Raw genomic sequence first — 23,190 nt, 5'->3', positions numbered from 1 at the left:
GTTCAGTGCATGGTAAAAAGCAAACACAAGATGAAAAAAAACACAAGAAACGATTCAAGTAACTTTATCTGGGCGTAGGGAACAGCAACGAACGGCGCGCGTTTTCGATCTTTGTTTCGCGAATTAGCTCTCGACGCTCTTCTCTTTTGTAGGAGTTGGGATTAGGGTTTGGCCCATCCTCGATACAGCCTCTCCCATACAGGAAGGAAGCAGTGCTTTGATTTTCTTTAGTGTTAACAATTTAAGACTTATTTAAAAAAGAGGTTTCTTCAACAAGTACCAGAACTACTGCTCTAATGTCCCGAGTTTTTGTTAATCCGGGGCTGATTCTGATCAATCGTTTTTCTCTTTTTCTTGCAGAAAATCTTCATAAATATATTTAAAAAAACAGAATTGGAACGTGCAGGTTTTGCTTGTTAACAGTGTGCCGTTTAGTGCGTGTGTCGAGTTTAATAGTGCCAAGTGACAGTCGTCGTTTTCCGTAGCCTACAACTGTAGTTAGAACAGCGATCGTAGTGTGCGCCGCTTTGGTGAAAGACAAAAGAAGAACCGAACCACCAGCCTCCCAAATCAATCGTCCCGCTGTCGAGAAAACGGCTTGCAACAACAACAACAACAACACGAAAACGCACTCATAAAAATGGCCACCGAAACGGAAAACAAGCCTGTCGTAGCCGGTGAGGAGGAGAAGAAGGTGGAACAGCAGGCAGCCGCAGCCACCGCTACCACGGTTGAGGCAGCAACGACGGCAGCCGGAGATAAGGCTGCGGGCGGTGAAGCAGTGGCCGGTGGTGACACGGCCGATAAGAAGGCGGAGGAGAAACCCGCCGGTGAGAGTGCAGCGGCGGGCGGCGAAGGTGGCGATGGGGCGACCAGTTCCGATGCGACCGCAGCCACCGCCCCGGCCAAGAAGGAGAAGGAAGTGAAGCCTACCGTGCACAAGGTGAACTTCGAGAAGGATGTGGTGTATCTGTACCAGTTCACCCGTACACCGATGCTACCGTCGATTTCGCCCTTCTGCCTGAAGGTGGAGACCTGGTTGCGCCTGGCAGGATTGAAATATGAGGTAAGTGGTGCGCGGGGTTTGCTGGGAGTTTTTGGATTGGGTTGGGTTGCCGCCATTTGTGAAAAATAATCTTGCCTTGGCTGATGGACAAGGCAAACAAAAAAAAAATATGCATTGGGTATAGTGGAAGAGCAGAGCAATGAGAGATGCTCCGAGGAAAGGAGCGAAGTGTCCAGTCAATCAAATCATTGAACGCGGCACTGTAAACGAGATGTACGCGGATGCAGTTGCGGGTTTGGGTGTTGTCTGGAAAAGTGTACGGGAAAGAAGAGCGCAGAAAGTGGGTGCTGGCCGTACGGTTGGTTTGCCGAGATGCGGACAGCTCGCCCTGTCCGAGCGAGCGAGCGAAAGAGAGCGAGAAGTTGGTGATGAGAGTGCAAAAAATGGCATCCCCAGCATCCATCTTTGGTTTGGTGTGCGGGAGCGATTTGATTGTGTACATTCCACAAACAGAAGAAAAAAAAAACAGTTCTATTGCATCGAAAATGGAGCGCGCACTCTCTCTCTCTCTCTCTCGCTCTAGCTGTCGTTATAAGCACCAATACTTTTTTTTCTATTTGAAATGTCCTGCGAGATTCGAGTTCTCGGTATCGAGATGGCACAGTTTTGTTACCAGTGTGTACAACACGCACGCCCTCTGCTAGCTGAGACTGTATGGAAGCATGCGTGTGTGTGTATAGGTGAGAGAGTCGATATCGTTGAATCAAAAAACCGGGCCCTGGATCCTTCTTCCATGCGTTTCTATACCCTTTGTATGCTTAGGGCCCTTTTCTCGCAGCGATCAAGAATGCTTAACGAGTGTACGATAGTGTGTGTGTGAGTGTGTGACGCACTGAAAACGACGCGCTCCTTAATGAAAGATGTGTGTGAGAGCTATACGAGGAATGCCGGAGCGAGTTGACGCGCCCGCTTGTGCACGCGTGCTTTCGTGTGTGTACGGGCGCGAGTTTGTCCCGGCAGGAATGGTATGTTGGTGTTGGTAATACCCAGTTAGCATAAAATCACCCTCCGATTGTTCTTTGTCGTGCGCGTATCGAGTTGGGCATCCGACTCGTGCATCATCGTCTCTTGGAAAAGGGCTACTTCGGTCTCTCGTTTTTTTTTAAATGCGAAATACGCGAATTCCACATTTTTATGTCTTTCACCGTGCAACCATGCTGCTGTGGATGGTTTGGCGTCTAGATAAAACGGGGAACCGGTCGGTTTAAATGGCCCGTGCCATCGGTTTCTATCCCGTTCTTTTCCATTCCATTTTCGTTTTTGCCTGTTTTTTTGGTGTGCCTTTGTGCTGTTCTGGCACATCTGCCGGGCAGCTTTTGAGAAACCGTGCAGCTCAAATTCCCTGACCTGCAGCACCAGAGAGTCTGATAAGGGTGGGTTATTTTTTCTTCTGATCCACTTTTTGGTTTTACTCTGGCAAAAGTATTTTTGTTATTTATGTTAAGATGAAATATTGAAAAGCGTTCATACAAATGCTAAAAAAGCATATTTTTTTATCAAAAAACTTAATGATAAAATATAAATCATAATTATAACATAACAGAATCCATTAATTGGAATTTACCGATGCATTTAATTAAAATTCATATTGTACAAACAGCCAGCCATCAATCACAGAAGAATTAATGGGTTTGTTTTTCTACTACCTTTCACATCTCCTTAAATCATGATTCACCTATTTTAACGTTTTTATGCCACGTGCCAGGCATAACGCCATTACGCCTTGCTGATACGTTGAAGCAAAAAGAAAAACCTTCTATTGAGCATCTTCATCATCTTCATCTCATGCTGAAGCTGTACGCTTGTCTGCTCGAAGTGAGATCAATCAACAATCATGCGTTTAGTTTCACCTGGTTTTATAATTTTTTGTTGTTGTATCTTCTCCGAGTTTGTTTCCTTTATGTTTGTGGTTTCTTGTGCAGTTGAATGTGAAGATTTTTCTTTGGACTACACTTTTAAACGGTCCGCGGTATGTCTTTTTATCAGAGCGTGAAAAAGGGAAAGCTTTCCTCCAATTCGTACACAAACACACACCCAGTCTGCTGCTTTGACGCACTGGACACACATTGGGCAACCGCGGGGCTATGAACGGCTCCACGATTTTCATTGTTTTTGAGGTATTTTGCTTCATCTCGGCCAGTTGGACCAAAGCCCAATACGCGAGGGTAAAACAGTTGAGGATGAGCTTATGGGGATGTGAAGGCTGTCTGAATGGCCCGACGGAATGGGTAGTACGCTTTTCCTAATGTCTTTACACAACACAGCTTTCTGTCTCGACTTTCGCCGTTATTTTTTCCACATTTTATCTCGAGCACGAGAGACGACGGGGTATTGAGGACCAACCACACGCGCTTCGTCCAAATTCAGCGAAACCACGAAACATAAAGGAAGAAGTAAATGCCCATAAACCGGTAGAATATTTCGGTAACGACCTTGAGAAGGTAACGTTAGTCGTTCTGTATCGAGAGCCGCTTGTCTCCAGGGCCGCCCTGTGGAGGGCGACAGGTGAAGACAGGTTAGAGAAGTCTCGAGTTTTTATTGTTTCCAAACACATACACACACACACATACAGTTCTGGTGACGTTTGAGACGGCGTCGGCCTTTTAAATGCGTCCGTCCCATCATCACCACCGTCATCTTGCCTTACGTCTACCTTAAACCACACCGAGACGACGCTGACGACCCAACGTCTTCGTTCGTTAGCCGTGGCATTATTTACATTACGCACCCCTTAGGTTTGGATGCGAAATTCTTTCAGGCGCATCTTTTCTCTCTTTTATTGTCTAGCATGGAAGATGGAATATAATAGGACAGGCATACGAGTGAGGGACATACTTAGCAAACCCTACACACTGCCCACGGTAACGGCCTCCATGAACAAGTGTGTAGGTCTCCGGTTGTATTCGATGTCTGTTTTATGCTTGCCCAGACATGAACAAGAACAGGTAGCACAGGAGAAACGTGTTCCGTGAATATCATTTATGATTCTGTCTCCGGATAAAGAATATTTTGGAGGGTAAGGGTCAGGTTGAATGCATACTGGATAGATGCCCGGGATAGATTGGAAGGTTTATATTGGAGCAAAATCCAGACAATTCCTTACCTGTTACTAATGTACTCTGCTGTTAATAGTGATTGTGTTTCAAAATTGAGCATGCATTTTAAGGGTTTGTTGATGAAGTCATATTTTATACCCCAGTAAATAGGGCAAGGGAACCAAAACGATTCAAAGAAAAAAAACTCTAATTCTTTAAAACATTAATTGGTGCTCCTCATCCCACTAGGCAGTGATCCAAGTAGGATATTACGATACTGCAAACATTTGAGTATTGATTTTAGGACATGACGGTATAGAACTAATAATTTGCCAGGGATAGTCTTTAACTCTTAACCTCTGAAAGTTACTTAACTTTTTCAGTACATACAAATAGCGATTTGCAAGATTTCTGTCAAGACATGCCGGAATAGGCTGTTTTAAGTCTTAAGTATGACTAAATGTCAAATGCTTTAAGTTTGTTGCATGATTCAGACTACAAGTCAACATGCATATGGTTGACGATGTTTTGTGTAACTTATTCCAATGATTCTATTTTTGGTCTAAGAGAGTTGATAGGTCATGTCTTTCAGGTAAAGACTTTCTTCTATGTTTCAGCTAATCGCAAAGTCAAAATCAGTCTAAAGTAGTACCGATCTAGACGAGATTCAACTCACGATCTTTTGTGCACTAACCTTACACAAAGCATGAACTTCCCAATATGTTATCGAATTGAATGTGGTATTGAATTCACAAAATATTCCATCATTGTAAATCAACTACACACCATCAGTGTGAGCTGTCTTGAACCAACCAGCTGGAGTTGGGTTGGGTTTATAATAATGTCTTGCACCCTTGGAACGAGCTCTTCCCGTAAGACCAATATCCAAATTGGTGGTTATAGTTATTATCGATTCAACAAACCACCACTTCAAAGTTAGAAACCCTCGCGCTATTGGAACGTTAGTCGCTCAAGAGTTTCGTTGGAACTTCAAGAATTGTGGCAGAGTATTTGGGTGGAGCAGATAAGACAAAGGAACTATCAATAACGAACAAGCGTATTATTGAGATTCTGAAAAAAGATAAAAGTTGAGGGAAAAATGACAAAAAAATTTAATCAATTTTAGTAGCAACATTAAAAGAACGTATAGTGTTTTTTTGGTGTCGTCGCTATCAAATCTTAATTGTTTATATTCTGCATCATTTGGATGTCCAGTTGACCTATATATTGCAACAGCGAAACACAAGTCATTCTCTCACTTTCATTTGGCAGTATGCCATATTTGGATAGTCTGCCATTTAAAGTGTGGGTTCGTCATTTTTGCGTGGGATTTACGAACGATATTCACAGTTAATTCTGGATATGTTGTAAGACAGATTTACTACGACCCACCGGTTTACGTGTCGAACGGCTCGATCGAAATAAATCTCTGTAATTTAAATCTTTCCATTTAAAGTGCCTCCATGACGAAACAGTGCACCTCGATTGGGCTTTAAATGATGTGTCGATACAACAAATTTATTGTTCTGGTTTGATGTTTATTGTATTAATAGCTGGATAAAGCAGACAATTTGTAAGATCTGTTTTTGGACATTTTTTGTTGTTGTCCATAGCTCTTCTGCTCGATTCTAGTTTTATTTCGATATTGAAAGGTTAAAAAATGGAACTTGACACGAACGGGCAATAAACAGACAATAAACGGACCGATTTGATAAGACTCACTTTCCCGAAATTAAGTGCCACAAGTGTCAAACTGATCGCTTCCCTCGCACCCAGCAGGGTGTCACGTTTTGTCTGCTGTGCTACTGCTTATCAACCATGGTTTTACTTTCTTGTTCTCCACGACGGTGTCTATCGTCGGCGAAATAGTAGAGTCGTACAGGGAAAGCATCATGGTGTGCGCGTGTGTTTGTAAAGGGTGTTATCCAGATGCTTGGCGAAGCGTGTGCTTAGCGATAGGATAGTGAAAAAAGAGCCGTTCGATAAGGAAACCCTAAAGAAGGAAGCATTTAACCCTGTGCGGTGCGTGAGAGTTGTTCTGGTGCTTGAGTTACAGCACCGGGGAAAAAAAGGTGGAAGATGCTACAAGTGGAGAAAAAGGAAAAGCGCTTCGGGCGAAAGTATGTTTTACCGTGTTATCTTTATCGGATGTCTTCACTCCAGAACCCTGTGGAAAGAAGCAAAGAAGCGTTGTAGGTGTGGCATTTAACGTGGCGGCATGCTTTGTTGGTTAATGGTAACGTTTGAAAAGTGGTTTTCGAGTGAGAAATTAAAGTCCGAATCATTCGTAGTTGGTTCACACAGTTAAATGATAAGTATACGAAAAGGGCGGCAGAGTGTGAAGGGTAGAATAAGTGCTTTAAATTTGTTTTTTTATTAACGTATTTGGCATATTTATTTGCTAATTATTGTTTGTTTAGTGCGAAAAGAAAAATATGTTATTGATTCAAGTCAAGAATATTCATTCTTCACACAATATATTAGCCTCAATTGAGTGAAGAAAAGAAAATATTGATACTGATTTGTAACACAAACAAGCAGATAAAATATTTTTTTTTCGTTTCCTTTTCAATGATTATTTTACATACGTCAAAATTTGTAATCCATCACTATTTGCTTACTAAGTTACATTTGGATTAGTCACTCTTTTGTCCTCAATAGTAGGGGTTGTTTATAAGTCAATGCATAGAACTCATGCTTATGTCATATTTATGATAAATTAGAACCTAATTTTAGTTGGTATACGGCTCAACTATTGAGGTGTCAACTATCTGAAAATCCAACATAAACAGACACTACAAGTGAGGTTCTACTGTACAATAAATATATTTGTCATATTGTGTATATTTTCTTTGTATGTAATATGACACAATTAGTTTTAAGCTAGTGTAATTAGATTCGATGAGATTCGAACTCCGACCTCATTTGTATTTGGAACAAATATTACAACACTATGCCACAAAACTGTTCAAAAAACGCCATTATGAAATTTGCATTTAAGTGATGTTTATGATTTGTTTAAGATCATGTTAACAAACTCGTTTGTCATTTTATTGGCGTTTGAAGTGAACTGCCTTACGCTTCCATGCTTCGTCATCTAACTTTGTACTTGATTGAATTATGCGACACACACACACAATGTAAGATCTAGTTCCAAAAGTCGCGATGAATAAAATGTCGTCAAACAGCACAATGTTTGAGTGACCATTTTGTAGCTAATACCTTTAAACGAGACAGCCAACATGACATGAAAGCGCTGGATCCCGCTGGGTAATAAGTGACATAATTATTCAAATTAGAAGTGCTGCACGTGGCGTACAGTGAGACAAAGGAAGAAGATAGCGCTTTAAATGAATTTTTATGAGTTTATTACATTACAACGAGAGTGGGTGAATTGGTTACATTTGTTTTTTTTCTGGTCTTCATGTCTATGATGGTACCATAAACCATTGGTGATGAAATATACGTTAGGAAAAACAGAAGCACAACAAAATCTCACATAACTTAACATTTCATAGCAACGATCTAGTTATAACGGAAATTTGTCACATCTTGTTAGTAGTAAAAGTTGCTTTTTTTAAAATTGAATTAGACGAAATCATATTTGCTACATTAGTTAGGTTTAACCACACGAACATGGAGAATGTTTACTTTGTACAAAGCTTCAATAAAACAAATACCAACGAGGAAAATGGTTGGAATGGATTATGAGCTATGCACATCCAACCGGCACACGGAGTAAGTAATATAATTCTTTTATCGTTGAGGACATTCCTCTCAACTTAATATGGACCAGATGGTTGGATGATGCTACGCTATGTTTTTGTAGGATGCGGGTGGCATTTAAGCATTTCTGCTCGTGAATTCAAGAGGCAATTGTAAATATTTACATTTAAATTGCTAGCTGGTCACACTTGGTTGGGTTTGTTCTGTTTCGTAAATTTTCCATCGCATTTTACTCATATTACAACCAAACAATTGCATCGTGTAGGTTTCATGAAGGTAGCGTTACCGATTTTTTTCCGTTTTAAATGTTGAAGTAATTTTTTGTTTGTTAATTAATTCAAAAACAAAACTCCACAATCACCTAGGGCAGTTGAGATCTGCCTGATCAAGCGTATTATTTAGCTAAATTCCAACGCTAGAAAGTTTTTACTCCACGATCGATATTTATATCGCTGCCTTCAATAATAATCATATATTTACGAGCTAATCATTGCTCGTACCAGCGGGACTGTTCTTTCGCCGAACCCTTATCATGTAACTTTCTCAGGTCACAGACAGACCATTAAACTGTAAAAAAAAATCTCGCGACATAAGCAGCTCACTGCTGTTCCCTGTTCCGGTCGTTCCGGTGACTGATTCGTTCGGCAACCGGATCGCTCTCCCATACTGGTTTAGTCGCATTTTGCCTTCACCGTAGTGCGGAGAGCGAAAGTCGACAAATTCAACTTCCAACCTTCGGCTACGCGCGCCTGTCCGATGGCAAGATGCGGGAAAGCGGCTTTATAACAATAGGCCGGCAGCAATCAAACATTGGCTACCATCATAAAAAAACAGCACATGATTCTTCGGTTCGGTGGGTGCAATAAAGAAAAAGTAGCTGCTGTACGGAGCCGACCCAAGCACCCAAAATGTAGGAGAAAACGGCAAAGGGTCTTTGACATAAGTGATCAATCGGTGTCGGAGAATGCATTCGGGGATACCAGGGGGAGAAAAGTTGCATCGATTCGTTAAGCGATGGTCGATTAATTTAATTTTGTTTCCAACATCAATCAATACGTTTGAACCGACCGGAATTATTGGTCGCCGGGATTCCAGCTTCCGAGATGGCCGGAGGGTGAAATCTAGCAAACGCCCGTATAGGAAGTTTGTGAACCTATGACACGGCCCTGGGGGTGTTCGACCGCATCCTGCATGCGGTGCCCTTTTGCTCTCAGCTTAGACGACTAATGAGAGAAACAGACCGCCACAAAAGTCTTTCTTTTCCTTGTTCTTTAGTGTGCAGTTTATATACACGAAAGGGGATGTCGGTTGGGCTTTTTTTTGGGACATGATAACCTACCGGACATTTGAATGATTTTCGGCGGTGTCCTTCAAATGAGTCCCCAAAGCATCGTTTTTCTAATCGAATACAGTTCGTAACATAACTATGTCAACACTTATTGTTGAGGATGAAACTAAAATGTATTCTATTTGAAAAAAATACTAGAAAGTTTTCTGCTTCTTTCTCCGAAAGAAAGAATGAAATATTTTTTTCACTTAAAAAAAGTTTATTATTATAAAAACACATCGTAAGCATAGAATCCGGATTATACGTTAAAATCTATTATCCCGCATGGATCCAGTTCGCAGTAGTTTGGATGAATGTCTATTATTGTTTGCATCTGTTTTGAATTGAAGGTGAAGCATTTTAATAAAAAATATAAATAAAAAAGCGAGTTTTGAAAAATATTCAAAATTGCAATACACGAAGAATCGCAACGCGTTTCAAATGTTGGCCTGGTAGGGATCACCAGACGTTAAAAAAATATGTTCCAAAATATATTAACATCACTCAAGGTTCCATAAAACTAATTGTATTTTTGAACAAATCATTAAATGTTTAAGCGTATCGAAAAATAAAAGAATTTTTGTTAGTGTTCGTATAGTTATGTTACGCACTGTGGAGAAGAGGATGTTCGAAAAGTAAGATAAGTTATCGCCTACGAAGAGGAACGGTACATAAAGGGAAAGTTCCTTTCGTTTCTTTTCTACCGACACAAAATGAAGAAAATAATCCACTGCATGGTAAAGCCACCGGATGCCGGACTGGGTGTTGCCCGTCAGTCGGGCAAGGGCCCAAACGGGTTGATTTGACGTTGACATGTATTCGGATCAATTATTCAATTGATTCAATTCTCCGACGTTTCGCCTGCACCTTTCGATGTGAGACGAAAAGTATCTGCTTGTGATCTCGGTACGTTTGTACCGAAATTCTGTGGTTTGGTATGAACATTTTATGATAGCAGCGGAATACATTAATAATGCTAGAAAGATGAAGTTAAATAGAAAAAGATAAATAATTTGGTAGCTTTGTTTCTATTTTAAGATGCTCCCAAAAGTGTGTGTGTTATCTTAAAATGCTATTGATAAGAAATATATCCGGCGATGAACAATATTTGTCTTCTTTCAATATTCTTGATTTTAAAATTAATTGACCAATTTTTTATTACATAAAATAGCTATCTTTCATCTCGCCGTACCATCGATGGATGGGATTCCGATGGAAATGATGATGCTGTGTGTATGGATATTATGTTGAGGCTCCACCGTAAAAACTGTTTGAGAGAAAGTAGCGCTGAAGTGAAGGCATTTCGCGCGAATCCGTCCAAAGTAATGCATACTCCGCAACCGTGGCAAACTTTTTAATGTAATGTCTATTTATTTGTGCACTGCGGTTTCGGTGGCATCATTATAATGTGCCTTTTGGTTGTTGTTGTTGTTTTATGTGTGTGTAATTGATTTTCCGTTGGTCCGAAGCGCAGATATTTTCCTTTTTTCTTTGAGCACAAAAAAGCGACCCAAAACGACGTGAACACGAGATGAGCTCTTTAAGCAGTAACTCCGCTTGGTGAAAGGTCAATACACTTTTGAACGAGCAAATGTATCATTTGCTAGGTTAGGATTTTTTTTTATATATGAAGGGCAATAGTTATGCTGCAATTTGTACAGCGCACCGGTTAAATGGACGGAAGCCGATGGTTTTGAAAATAAAAAGAAAAAAAAGTGAGTGGCAACTCCTCTGCACCGGAAGGTGAAATAAAATGCTCCGTATGAAGAAGAGCATTTTCCTTTCGCCAGTTTGTGTATGATTTTTTTTGTCTGGTTGTAATCGACATCTGGTCTGGTGTGTGGGCTACCTTACATCACCACCACAACCGGAGGAAGTACTGTCCATTTTGCTTTCGCTTGGTGGCGACGACCCCAAAATCTTTGGAGGTAATGTATGCATAAATACGGCTGATGCCAAATTGCGCATCAATGTAATACTTTTCGAAGCGTAACATTGAAGCCATCATTGAGACAGATCGCCTAGCCGCTCAACAGTTGAGTGTTGATGTCTCATCTTGTTTTCGATGGTTCTTCGTGCCCCCATACGTCGACGAGACGTACGACTCATTCATGAATTGCAAATGGAAGGACGTTTTGTGTAGCTTATCGGTGCACGTCGGTCTACGACGATTTGCCTCCCATCCGGTAATTTCAAACCGATGACCGAGAGTGATGTATGTCTATATGAGTATGCTGTCCAGCTGTCAATGGTAGCAACAAATATATAGTATGTAAGAAAGTGAAATTAAATTGAGGGCCGTATGTTTGTGGCTTTTGTTTACTTTCCTGTGAGCTGTGTCGTCTTTCCGAGTGAACGAACGCATTCGAAACATTTTGGGTTTTTGCATGTGTGCTGTCACTACTAGTGATCGACGACAGGCAGTAACAAAAGCAACTTCGCAAACCGAGGGCCCTATTTTGTTTATGTTGTGTTTGCTGTATGTAATACAATTTTTGCAATACAATCGGTCCGCTTTCCCGTAAGATCATCAATCATTCCACACCAAAGCCCAAACACGCGTTCTTCTTGGAGAGCATCAGCGTCAGGCGTGTTTCACAAGCCTCTGTCACATCTACGGAATCTGTCATAAATATCTACGCGTAGCTACTACTGGTACGGGCACGCCCCATTAGTGCTGCCGGTGTTTCGCGTGCCTGTCAAGGTGGGAAAAGCTACCTTGTTTTCGCGTGCCGTGCTTTTCGTGCGTGAAGGATTTTAAAAAAAGAGATTGACACTACAGACATTAACATTTATCACCAAAGGGAACATCCGTTGGAGGTGTCTGGATGTGTTTGTTTGTGTGTGTATTGTAATACTTTGAAGGAGACCTTCCTTCCGGAACAGCTGTATTTTGATGTATTTTAGCTGGAGTCTTTAAATTGAAGGAAGCTTTCCCTTCATTCTGTCTTCCGGGATGTGCATACCATTGTAGCAAAACAAAGGAGATGTTTTGCCTTCTTTTTCGCTTAGATGACCTTGGGTACGTCGTGGTGATGAAACGTGCAGTGGGTACAAATAGTGTTGACGATTTTTGAGATGAATAATTCATGTCTCGCACAGCGAGCTTGAAGCGCTGAAGCGATCACACCTTCATTTGATGAAGTGGTTGAGTTTTAATTTTGCGCTTGATGATGAATAACGTTTTAAAGTGTTCTGAAAGTATTTTTATATCGCATTTTTTTGCTGTTGGAGAATTTTGTTGCATCGCAATTAAAACTAGAATTATGATTATTGAGGCAGTGGCTGGAACAAGTGATTGTATCACAAGGTCATATGAGGCAATAACGGAGTATTGGGAGAGATTTTCTTCTTTAATGATCTGTCCTATACCTCATTATAATAATCGCTTCAAATTCATATTTGTGCCTTGTCATTGTAGCATATAGTTATATCAACTCATAGTATACAACCTAATGCTGATCCCACCAAATGTACAGGTCTATTGATAAAATTTGGTCACGTTCAGCAGTATTACATCTGTTGCTATTTTTATTTTTTATCATTTTTGATTATTTTTGTTGTTAGTGTTACTACTCTCAATACACATAATTAAGAGATATAAAATTAACCATAGTTAAATTATACTTGAAATTATTACACGCAAAATCATTAACAAAAAGCTAATAAAAAACTCATGAGAGCCAAGAAGCTCATAATTTGTTTTACACAGTATTTAAATTTTTTCATTCACCATCAACATTGTATGCACTGGACGTACACTAACACAAGGTGCAATAAAAATATGTGCCTAATTAAATAGCAATCAGCGCACATGAATTTTGCTTCATCAACCAGTTTGAGTTGAGTGTGTTCGCCTACACACGTTCCTGGTCCTGCTCATCCAGGCAGTATTGTGTCGCTGTTTTCATTGACTAGAAGGCTTAAGGTCGCATCGATGGTTGACGCAGAACGGTCAGCTAATGTTCTTGGCAAACGGTCTAATGACTTTACTGCAGTCCTTCTTTACTCCAAAGCGAATCGGAACAAATGCAATAATTATGGTTACGGATTATGGTGGCCATCAAGGGTAATAATTATTAGTATTACAACCCCTTTCTTCAAAAAAATCATGAAGCGAGTTCTTTTTATGTGGGCACCATCGTTGCTTCATTTACAGTTTACACGTGAAACGTGTGAGTGTTGTTGCCACATGTTAGTCCGTTGTGTTTCGTTCAACCGTCACAAGAACAAATGTTTTTAAATTTGTCATTTTATAGTAGTATGGATACTTAGAGCTAGCGTTATGCCTGTATCACTGACCCTAGGCTAGACAGACGATCCCAAGAGACGTATAGGGCAAGGTAAACGAAAAATGTTTACTTCACGCGGTCAGTAGAGTGTTTTGCGTTGGGACACATGAAATATTTCACCCAACATGGCGCCAAACTCGAACGGAACCAGCCAGGGCGTGCGTTTGTTTTCGTTGGCTGAAGTCAAAATCCCGCTGCTGAATGAAAAATTCTATCCGATTCGCTTTGTTTTTATCTTGAGTTGACCCAAAGCAGGAGAAGCTCGCATTGTGTATCTCGTGTAACGCATTCTATCACCGTAGCAGCTGTTTTCTGTTAAAACGTGCGGAAACCTTGCGACAGATTTATGACAACCGGTGTTGCATTGCATTGCCGCTTTTCCGGTTTTTTGTCGGAAAAACGAACGAAAAACGAAGGAGAAGCAAATGATTGACCGTTTCCCTTTTACTTCTTCCATTTGGTGGGAGTGATGTTTTTCTTTCTCTTTCGATATCACTTTATCAACAGACGGTGGAACAATCACTATCATCAACACACGTTTGGGAAATAGAAAACAATTTTCGATAATGGAAAAGAAAAAGATTTCCGTCGGAACACAACGCTCACCAACGGAATGGTGGTGAGAATTGGCCGTTCAACTTCTTACCCTGTCCGTTCCGTTTCATTCCTCTTATGCTTAATTGACAGTTTCACGGTGTGAACTGGGAGAAAATTGCCATTTTCGAGTGGCAATTTTATGCTCCCCTCGGCTCCTTCCTCCTCAGCCCCCTTGGCTACCTTTCTTGGCTTTTCCGATGCCAATTGTATCCCTTGGCGATGGTTTATGGTGATGGCAAAAGGCGTCAGAAATTATTACTCTATGGTGCACCATCCGTAAAGTGAACGATATTATTCGTCGTGTTCTCGTTCCTTCAAACTGCATCAGGTGTCGTTTCGGAGGTAATGTCTCACGGGACGAATGTGGATAATCGGTGCTTGGTACGCGGATTGCTAAGCGCCAAGCAAAGAAGGTTTCGGTGGATTTGTTCCGATCGGCGATAGCTTTTGCGATCGCGGTAAAGGTATGAAGGAAAGCAAATGGTTGCTTTTTCCTAGGGCAAATTATAATAGGACGCGCACGGCTTTTGGGCGAGCTTTCTTCGAGGTTTCGTTCCGCAACAAAACGAAGTGCAATTGTTGGCCAATGTTGGCGGTGTTGGTTCAACATCTTCTACCTACCACCATCATTATCACCATCATCTCTGCGCAAGACTTTCAATATTATAGCAATCATATTCACTTCGATTCAACATTTTTATCTTTCGGTGGCGGTGGCTGATGTTACAGTTTTGAGTTTGAGGCGTGGAGAAAAACAAAGTTTATTGAAGTGGAAAAATATGCCGAAGCTTTTCCAATTTTTTTTCTGCTCAACGAGCTCGCGCACGCCTGCCATTTGTGAAGGTGTTCGGGTTTGGTGAATGCAAAGCAATAAATAGAAAGTCCACCCATCGCAAGTGGTACTTTCTTGTGGCTGGGAGAGCTTATAGCTGGGTCACTCTGTCATGCTGCAGTTTTTTTTCATTGATATGGTGAAAGAAAAGCGATAACCACATTTTATTGCTGTCATTTCCGGGATTTGGATTAAATGCTGTCCTTATCAAACCGTATGCCAGAGCAGCTTTTGTTCGAGATTATGTGGAGCATTCCACGTATAATGCCTGTGCTGCAATTCTTTCTTTTGGATTGTTTTATTTTGTTCCATCATCAACTCAGAACGCTACTACTATCGCTCAGTAACACTGTTGTCCCCACGTTTTAAACCCCACCGCTGGGAGGTCGCTTATCACAGCATTAATTTATTGTACAGTTGCATCATTTGAATATGCTGTGGGGGGTTGTGTGTGAGAGACCCCTGCACCATACTTCCAACACCCGGAACGCAAAGAGGTTTGTTTCAGTTCCATCGTGGATTAGCTCATCGTGTGTTTGGAGCAGCCTTAACCGGTAGGATGGCTAGCAGGGAGCGGTCGGTTCGCGCTTCCAGCCGAGACTGGACTCGCGGGATTATCTGTCAGTATGTGGTCGCCCCAATGTTGCTTGCCTGCTGCTGATGATGCGAGGTTTATATACACACATGCCTCCATTTGAGCGTGTGCAGGAAGAGAAAGAAACTGTGCCCGCTGTGATGGAGTGTTGTTGCAAAATCGTGTCTTGTGCGGTCGTCCAGCTCGTACGTCCGTACCGGGACGTGCTCCGGTTGATGGCGTGTGCCATTTCCAGGGAGAGGAACCGGCACAAAAATAGTGTCTGACTCATCGAGCTCGTATCAGTTTTGTCGAATTGCTGCTACCCTTTGCCGTGGAACTGGTTTTGCGGTCGAGAGCATAGACTGGGACGACTGGGTTAGGTTTGTTCGATGTGCCTTGTTATTGTTTTTAATGATAATTTCAAAGTTATACTGCTGTGTGTTACGATTTTTGTTGACTCATATGCATATGTGCGCACCACATTAAAAGCATCTAGATTTGATTAATTACAATTCTTTGAATTTGCTTTAGGGCACCTTGTGAAGTAGTGGTTTTAGTAGAAAAACACTGAATTGGTACATTAATTGGTTTCAACAAGAGCCGACTACAATGCTTACAATTCGTTACTTTGTGGCGTAAAATTGAATTATAGAACCACGAACATAGTATAGCAGCGCACGGAGCACGCATTTCTTATCGCATATCAAATCGTACGATCCATTTTAAATTGCAACCCAAACCACAAGGTCGAGAATGTTGAGGTCCAAATCGACACTAATTGCTTCATCGGGCACATTCCACGCACGTACGTACGGTGCACCGTTTCCGTCTACCACTGTGGGTGGGGCGTCTTCTTCTGGCTGGAATGTACCAAACGAACGGACGACACTTAATAAGATGCACCCAGACACAACTACTTCACCTCCACAGCCCGTTCCAGGGTGTGCATCCCAGACGTGCTTAGCCTGCGGCATATGCATGTAAATAATTTCTGCCCAGGCTTTAGTGATTGTAGCAATATAAATAAATGTACTTGGTTGCATTCCTATCTTGACCCCCCCGGGCAACGGCAGCGATAGTGATGTCCTCAAGTGGATGGCTGTGAAGTTTTGTGGGCAGTAGCGTCCCCTCTCATTGGGGCATTGTTCTGTCGCTACCTACACAATAATGACCGGTCCATGGTGTGGCGCAGACAGATTTTTAAATCGAAGATAAGCATTTTGTGCGATAGCCTCTCCGTGACCCTAACATTGCTTCCTCTGGCGTCATCTGCAAGAATTTTCCTGCGAGAGTCCGTGAGCCATGAGTCTAAAGTAAGGTTATCGTTGGGATGTCTTCATGTAGAACTAAAGCTGGGACGAGCAGTAGTTTGACTTTGTACCACTTTTTCTGCATGCGTTTACACCAGTTCTATCATTGCTATGAAGCGCCGCGCTATTCAAAGAAATTAGTCGTGAGCTAATTGGTTCGTTTACGTTCACCCTCAGACCAAGACTTCCTACTACTCCACGGGTCTCTGGTTATTTTTTTTTATTAAACTCTAAATGAAGATGACTTTCGGTGCGCGATAAAGACAAAGACAATACTAGCGAAGTTTCGATGTAGAGGTCACCAATTTGGTGTTTTTCATCCCTCTCTGGGCAGTCAGGACCATCTCGATTTGTTTCGCTCATTAAGATTAGCTACGGAAAGAATTTGTTTAGTATGGTTGTGTGTTTTTGTACCGTTCGCTGATCGTAATTTCCCAACGCCACGAGTCCTATTCCTTATAGCTCCTAAACAGTCGTGAAGCAAAGGGTTTTTGTAAATGTTCTGTTAGGTGGCGAAAACAGAAACAAAACTACAAGACAAAACTAAAAACAAGGCAGTTGTGGGGAAGCACTTGGACTTTGCCAGAGAGTGTGGGCTGGAGGTGAGATTTTTGATTAATTAGTCACAGCAATTTTCCATGCCGCGGTTTCATAGCCGCCATCATCATCGTCATCGCAGCGTGGAAGGTTAAGTTGGCGTTAATTAAGCATAAAGTGAAGCGATAGGCAACCGGGAACGGTAAAGCATAGCAGAAAGAATTCAGTCCAAGACACTGAACAACAATCGCATACCAAAGATTGATGTCGCTGATACTGTTTGCTGGCGGTGCTACCCTAACCCCATGGTCGGAAGTCTGTTTTGGTCGGTTATTAGAAATGTTCACTCTCTCGCGGAAATGTATTGTGTGTGTGTGTGCGTGTTTATCTTGTTGGTGGTTTTGCCATTTTATGGGAAATTTATATGACATCAAAATATAACATGGCTGTGCGATTTTTAGCACAGCAAACGTAAGGGCAAGAGGAGAAAGCGACATTTATTGGGAAATGTTCGTCTAGAATGAGTTCCGAACATGTAGAATCGGTCCCATGGGACTCATCGGAGATCGGGTCGTCTCCAGAGGTTGCAAAGTTAATATGCATTGCTATCAGGCGATGAGGTTATGTTCTAAAATTATGACATAGTCCAATTTATGATTGCTTCTTTCATGTTTAAGGAAATTTACGAAGCGCGTTTGCTGTTTTGGGATGGTATAATTATAATGCGATAATAAAATATAACTCAAGTACACTATAGCAGCACTATTCCCGGCAGGGTTTGGAAAACGCGGTAGAAGTTTATTTTTGGAACTCCTAGACGACGGTTGATCTACACCCGTGAGGAAGTTGCAACAAGAGAGCATTGCTGCTTTACTGGAAATGGTAGTGTATTGCAGGGCATTTACCTCTAGGCAGAAGTATGCCTTCGTTGTAACTTGCAATGTAGATGGCTGGTTATCCCGGGTACTGTGGTGAGTGTGCTTCACGTAGTGTAAGACCGTGCAGCAATGAGACGTATGATGAACAGATGTGAAAATTGAAAGCGTTTATTACTGCTCTTATGCGTTCCGGTCGCTAGATGAAGAAGCTGTAGATTGACATCGCGAAAGCGCTATGTCGACGATTCATTTCTCAATAGATTTGTACATAACATCAGGCGTGTGTGTGTTTTTTTTCATTTGGTCCGATATCACTAGACACTGAGCACTGAAGCAGCTCGGGGCAAAGAAAGTATCATAATGAGCCGTGGTTCTGTGGCATCGTCTTGCTTATCTTGATGTACGACCACTTCAGAGCTGATTTACTGTGCACCGGGTAACCTTCTTACCAGAAACGCTTGCCTCCCTTACGGGCGATGTGATCGTGGGGCGTGTGATGATCGCGTTGAAGAAGTGTAGATTTTCTCAACTCTACCGCTCTTAAGGGCGGTCGCGGGAGTTTGCGTGTGTGAATGCCTCATCCATATGCCGCAAGTCAGGAGGGCCAGGACCTTGGAACTGGACGGTTCAAGTGCCCACGCAGATCAAGTGGTTTCCACCCATCCCGGAGGATGCTTTCCGCAGCGAGATAGACAATGGCAGGCAGTGCAGAGTCGTTCGAGGTGATCTGGTGTGACTATCGTACCGTAGGGAACGATTCGCAGCCTTGCGGCGCACGGTGGAAAACGAAGAAGCGGTTGCACATGGTCATATCAATCATTGGTGTTTCACATCAGCGTTTCACTTGCCGATGATGATGTACGTGACGATAGGGCAGAGGGCTTGGAGATGGTGTGCAGGAACAGCTCTTTCCTCCAGGACGTCCCTTTTCTAGTGCACCCTCGCACCCAAGCGAAGGAACACGGTTGTCCGTAAAGTGCACGCACGCATTCCAAAACCCTTTTTCCGCCTATGGTGCGGTGTGGCAACCCGTGTAAGTACTGTTTGGAGTATCGGCTAACCCATCCCCTGCTTGGGTTGGCACACATAATGCGTGCGATGTATGTAATATGTGCTGTTTGGAAAATTATTTTTAAAAATAGCCTTCCGCTTCACTGTTGCTATGGTCCGTACCGGACGATAGGTTAGGCAAAAACGGAAAGAAATTAAACTTCTCCAAGGTTAAGGAGAGTATGCGAAGCGTTCGTATCGTATCTTTGCCACTCGGGGATTTTTTTGTTTTGTCGTTGTTGTTGGAAACCGTACTCCAGTTCACCGCAACACACCCGGCCTTACATGTATGCAGTCCGTGTATCCGGTTGACGATGAAGATCAAGCCGGTTACCGGTTAATGTGGTATTTGCTGTATAAAGAAAGCGGGAAAGTAGTGTGCACGCCGCCCCGAGCAATGAGCGTACATATCGGCCAATTACCGATTTAGCAAACGCAGCTGGTACTGCACTGGAAACTGTTGCACATTTGGTATGAGTAATCGTTCTGTCTGATCCAATTATCACTTGGAATTAATCTAATGGGTGGTGAAGTACGATACATTTCGATTAGACGAGCGAATGGCATTATGATATCTCTTTTTGTCCCATTTTCATTACAATTCTAAATTGCTTTTTCTTTTTTATTTATCGTTTTAGGTAAGTGAGTTTGATTACACCTCTATATTGGACACATACAAAAGGAAGCCGTACATTGTACGTAAGGATTATAAAACTTTTCTTTTTTCTTTGCTTAAGGGGAGATATACACTTGGATTTTTTTTAGTTTTTATCATCCGTTTTTTTAATGGGAGGTGGAAGTAAATACTGAAATCGAAGGTTTTTTTATGTGAATATTCCAAGTTTTTTTTAGTTCGGAGGGTAATTTGAGTTCAAAAAAGTTCGCTGTAAAATCCGAGTTTTCAGTACCCGTGATTTTTCGTGAAGAAACATTTTTTACAAAAGATTCAAAAATATTATTGGAAATTGAGATCTTGAGCTTTGAGAAAATGCAAATTTTTGAGCATACTGATTATTAATATGTCTTTTTTAATATGTTCAAAGTCATATCCTCCTGTCATCCTCATTGAATGGATTATAAGAATTATTTAAAAGGTCGTCAAAGAGTTAGTTCTTGGTTCGGAGAAAACTATCCTGTTGGAATTTAGTACCCTTTCTTATCGTGTAAAGATATTCACCTGTAACCACTCATGCACCGAGCCATCTCCAGGAATGTCTCTTAGCGTTTACTTTAAGTTATAGCATAACGATTTATAACGACATCAGCTGGCAAAGAATCATTAACGCAACAAGGCAACAGCTGACAGGCTACATTTGATCCACGGGTTGGATAAATATTTACCCTCCACAAACCTTTCCGTTTGTTTTCAGTAGCAGCAAAAACAAATTGTGTTTATGCATGATAAAATGTTGGTTAGAGAGTTCTTGGTTGTGTCTGGGTGGGTTTCAGCAATAGTGCGCTTTTTTTTCATTCTAAGTGCGTGCTTAACACTGGCTTAACATTAGACCCAGACACGAATGTGGGTGGTTATGATTATTTTTCGCGTGTACGAACAGCGAGCGCCAAAATACGAAAACCATATGCGTTTCTTTTGGCGTGCGTAAGCGTTGGGAGTTAGTTCCAGCCTTTTCCAACGCGGTACCTAACTTGATGAAGCTATGATTTTGTAGACAGTCCACCCTAGGTTTGTCTGATTTGTGTGCTAGAAGTTTTGGTTTTGTGTTTTTATTCCACGTTATAAAAAATAGAATGATAGTAGAATGTTTCGTGTCAATGGATTGTTATTTAAAGCTAAAAATGATCGTCTTATGACGATGTGATTGGTAGTCATTGTAGATCATGCAAAAAAACGTTTGATACGGTTCTGTTCGCAAGTCGTGCTCAGTAACAACTAGACATAATTATAGTAATTTTATTGAATCTATGTATTTGTAAACCGACATACTATACCTGTGCACGAATTACTAGTGCTAACTTTGATACCACCTTGTAGCGGGAAACTTCTCGTTGGTAATTATCTTTTGTCCGAACAAGGATTGCGTAATTTGAGTGTCCAGCCAAAAGGCAGCAGTAAGAAGAATAAGCATTAAATCGAGTCTTGCGTAGAATGGAGGATATTTTTAGAAAATCGATACCAATCAAAACTGCAAAAATGTACTGTAATCTTCAAGTTTCTTCACGAAAGCGATGACTAGCTGAAGAGGAAGGGCATACAGGAATGGGGGGGGGGGGGGTCAAACCCATGGTGAAGCAGTTTTTGGGATGCGATTCCAGCACCGCATGAAGCAGAGATTATGTTTAAGAGTGAGAGCAGGAAGGTGCAACAGGTACGGTTCATTCCTTGAGCTTGTTGCGGAATGTATGATTGGAAAGTGCGTCAGCGTGAAGTGTGGTTTGATAAGTGAAGCCAAACTAAACGGAAAAGGGATAAGGGTGTGTATGTGTAGGAGGGGTGAGGGTGGGTTATGTCGAAACAAAAAGGTTCGCGGGGCGATCATCTTCGTTCGCTCCATCGAAGGATTACGTGTCGAATAATTTGGGGGGAAAGTTAGCGATATAAATATAAAGAGACAGAGAGAGAGAGAGAGAGAGAGTGCTTGTGGATGCAATGAAGTCAGGTGTTGATATCGAATCGTGCCGGACGATGTAGATGGGCGGTAAACTGTGATAAACATTGAATTTCGGTTGCGGTCTCATAATTTCACCGTACCCACCAACCTACACTTCAGCGCATGTAGTGTAGCGTACGCGCGATCCGACACGATCGAATATTGCTGCTTCTCACCATTGCGTGCTAGGGCAGTCGCTGAAACTGTGTTCCGAACCAACGTGTAACGCTGACCGTTTGTTGGGAAATTCAACTGGCAAGCGTTGGAATGTATTTTTGGTTGAAGGTAGTTCGTGTCTGAGGTAGGTGGATGGGGACCGAGAGAGTTGGTGAATTTTTTGAACGATCGGTCACGTGTTCGATTGAATCGTTTTTTTTCTTATAGAAATGCGCCTAACAGCATATCGTTTGAATGTTGCTTGGATTTTTGGACGTGCGTGGAAACTCCAGTTCCGCTGCTAACCAAACATCAACTCCACCAACGGGTTTGTTGGTACCCGTTTCTTCATAGTGAGCCAATGATAGGGCGCAGGTTATGGTGATGCATTGCTGGTGACGATGGCTTATGGACAGTGCTTTCAGAGCTTTGTCCGAAAATGTAATTACCCATAATTATCGCACCATACGTGGAGTCTCGATTCAAGAGCCAAATCGTTCGGTTGTATGCTGATCGACCGACCAAAAACCGTTCAGATACCTTGAGCGCCGCGCGTAGAATGGATAATGAAATAGGCACAACTGTAAAGATGTTGATGGATTCTATGGGACTGCTTTTTATACTGTAAAGCATTCCGATGCTGAAATGTCAAACTGGGCACTATAATTACCTTGTGGCATAGCAAATACAAATTGGATTTATTTAATTAACATTGCTTGGTGCCGTGACCAGGATTATGCTCAATTTGTGGAAGTTGAAGTATATTGGGGCTTAGAAATACAATGTTTTTTTTTTATTTCACGAAATTAAAAACTATAACAATCTAAAAATGGAACACATTCCCATTAACGTAACCAGTTTGGGGAATTGAAATTAATTTCCCTCCTGTGAGGTCACGCGCAGTAAGTGCAGTAGGTTAATAACGATGATTTGTTGCTTTCATTCCACATGATTTAGTACAAAAAATCAGCGCGAAAAATCGATCAGTTTCCGTTTGTGGCGGCAAAGTACATGCCGCGTGCAACATGCAGAAGAAGCGGTAGCAGCTTTTACAAGTCCACCCCCCGACAAAGTCACCACCCATTAGAGAGCATGATTTTCTCGTTAACCCCATATATTCGGTGGAAGGGTGTGTTTCGTATTTTCTGTTATTAAAGGGTGAGCTGAAGCGAAACGAATTGATTCGATACCAATCAAG

The 23,190-nt window shown here is 41.8% G+C and overlaps 1 protein-coding gene across 6 annotated transcripts in view; it reads left to right on the top strand.

Moving 5' to 3' along the window:
* The window catches only part of LOC125768774 (failed axon connections), a 48,152-nt gene that overhangs the window by 898 nt on the left and 24,064 nt on the right, over nucleotides 1-23,190 (top strand). For all 6 annotated transcript variants that reach the window (XM_049436871.1, XM_049436866.1, XM_049436867.1 and 3 more), the window contains exon 2: nucleotides 361-1,066. In XM_049436871.1, the coding sequence (XP_049292828.1) occupies nucleotides 641-1,066 (426 nt within the window). In that variant the 5' untranslated portion in view covers nucleotides 361-640. The remainder of the gene's footprint in view (nucleotides 1-360; nucleotides 1,067-23,190) is intronic.

Source organism: Anopheles funestus, chromosome 3RL (genome assembly GCF_943734845.2).
Source record: "Anopheles funestus chromosome 3RL, idAnoFuneDA-416_04, whole genome shotgun sequence".
Taxonomy (NCBI): domain Eukaryota; kingdom Metazoa; phylum Arthropoda; class Insecta; order Diptera; family Culicidae; genus Anopheles; species Anopheles funestus.
The sequence above is the reverse complement of the archived record's forward strand: the minus strand, read 5'-3'. Positions and strand labels throughout refer to the sequence as shown.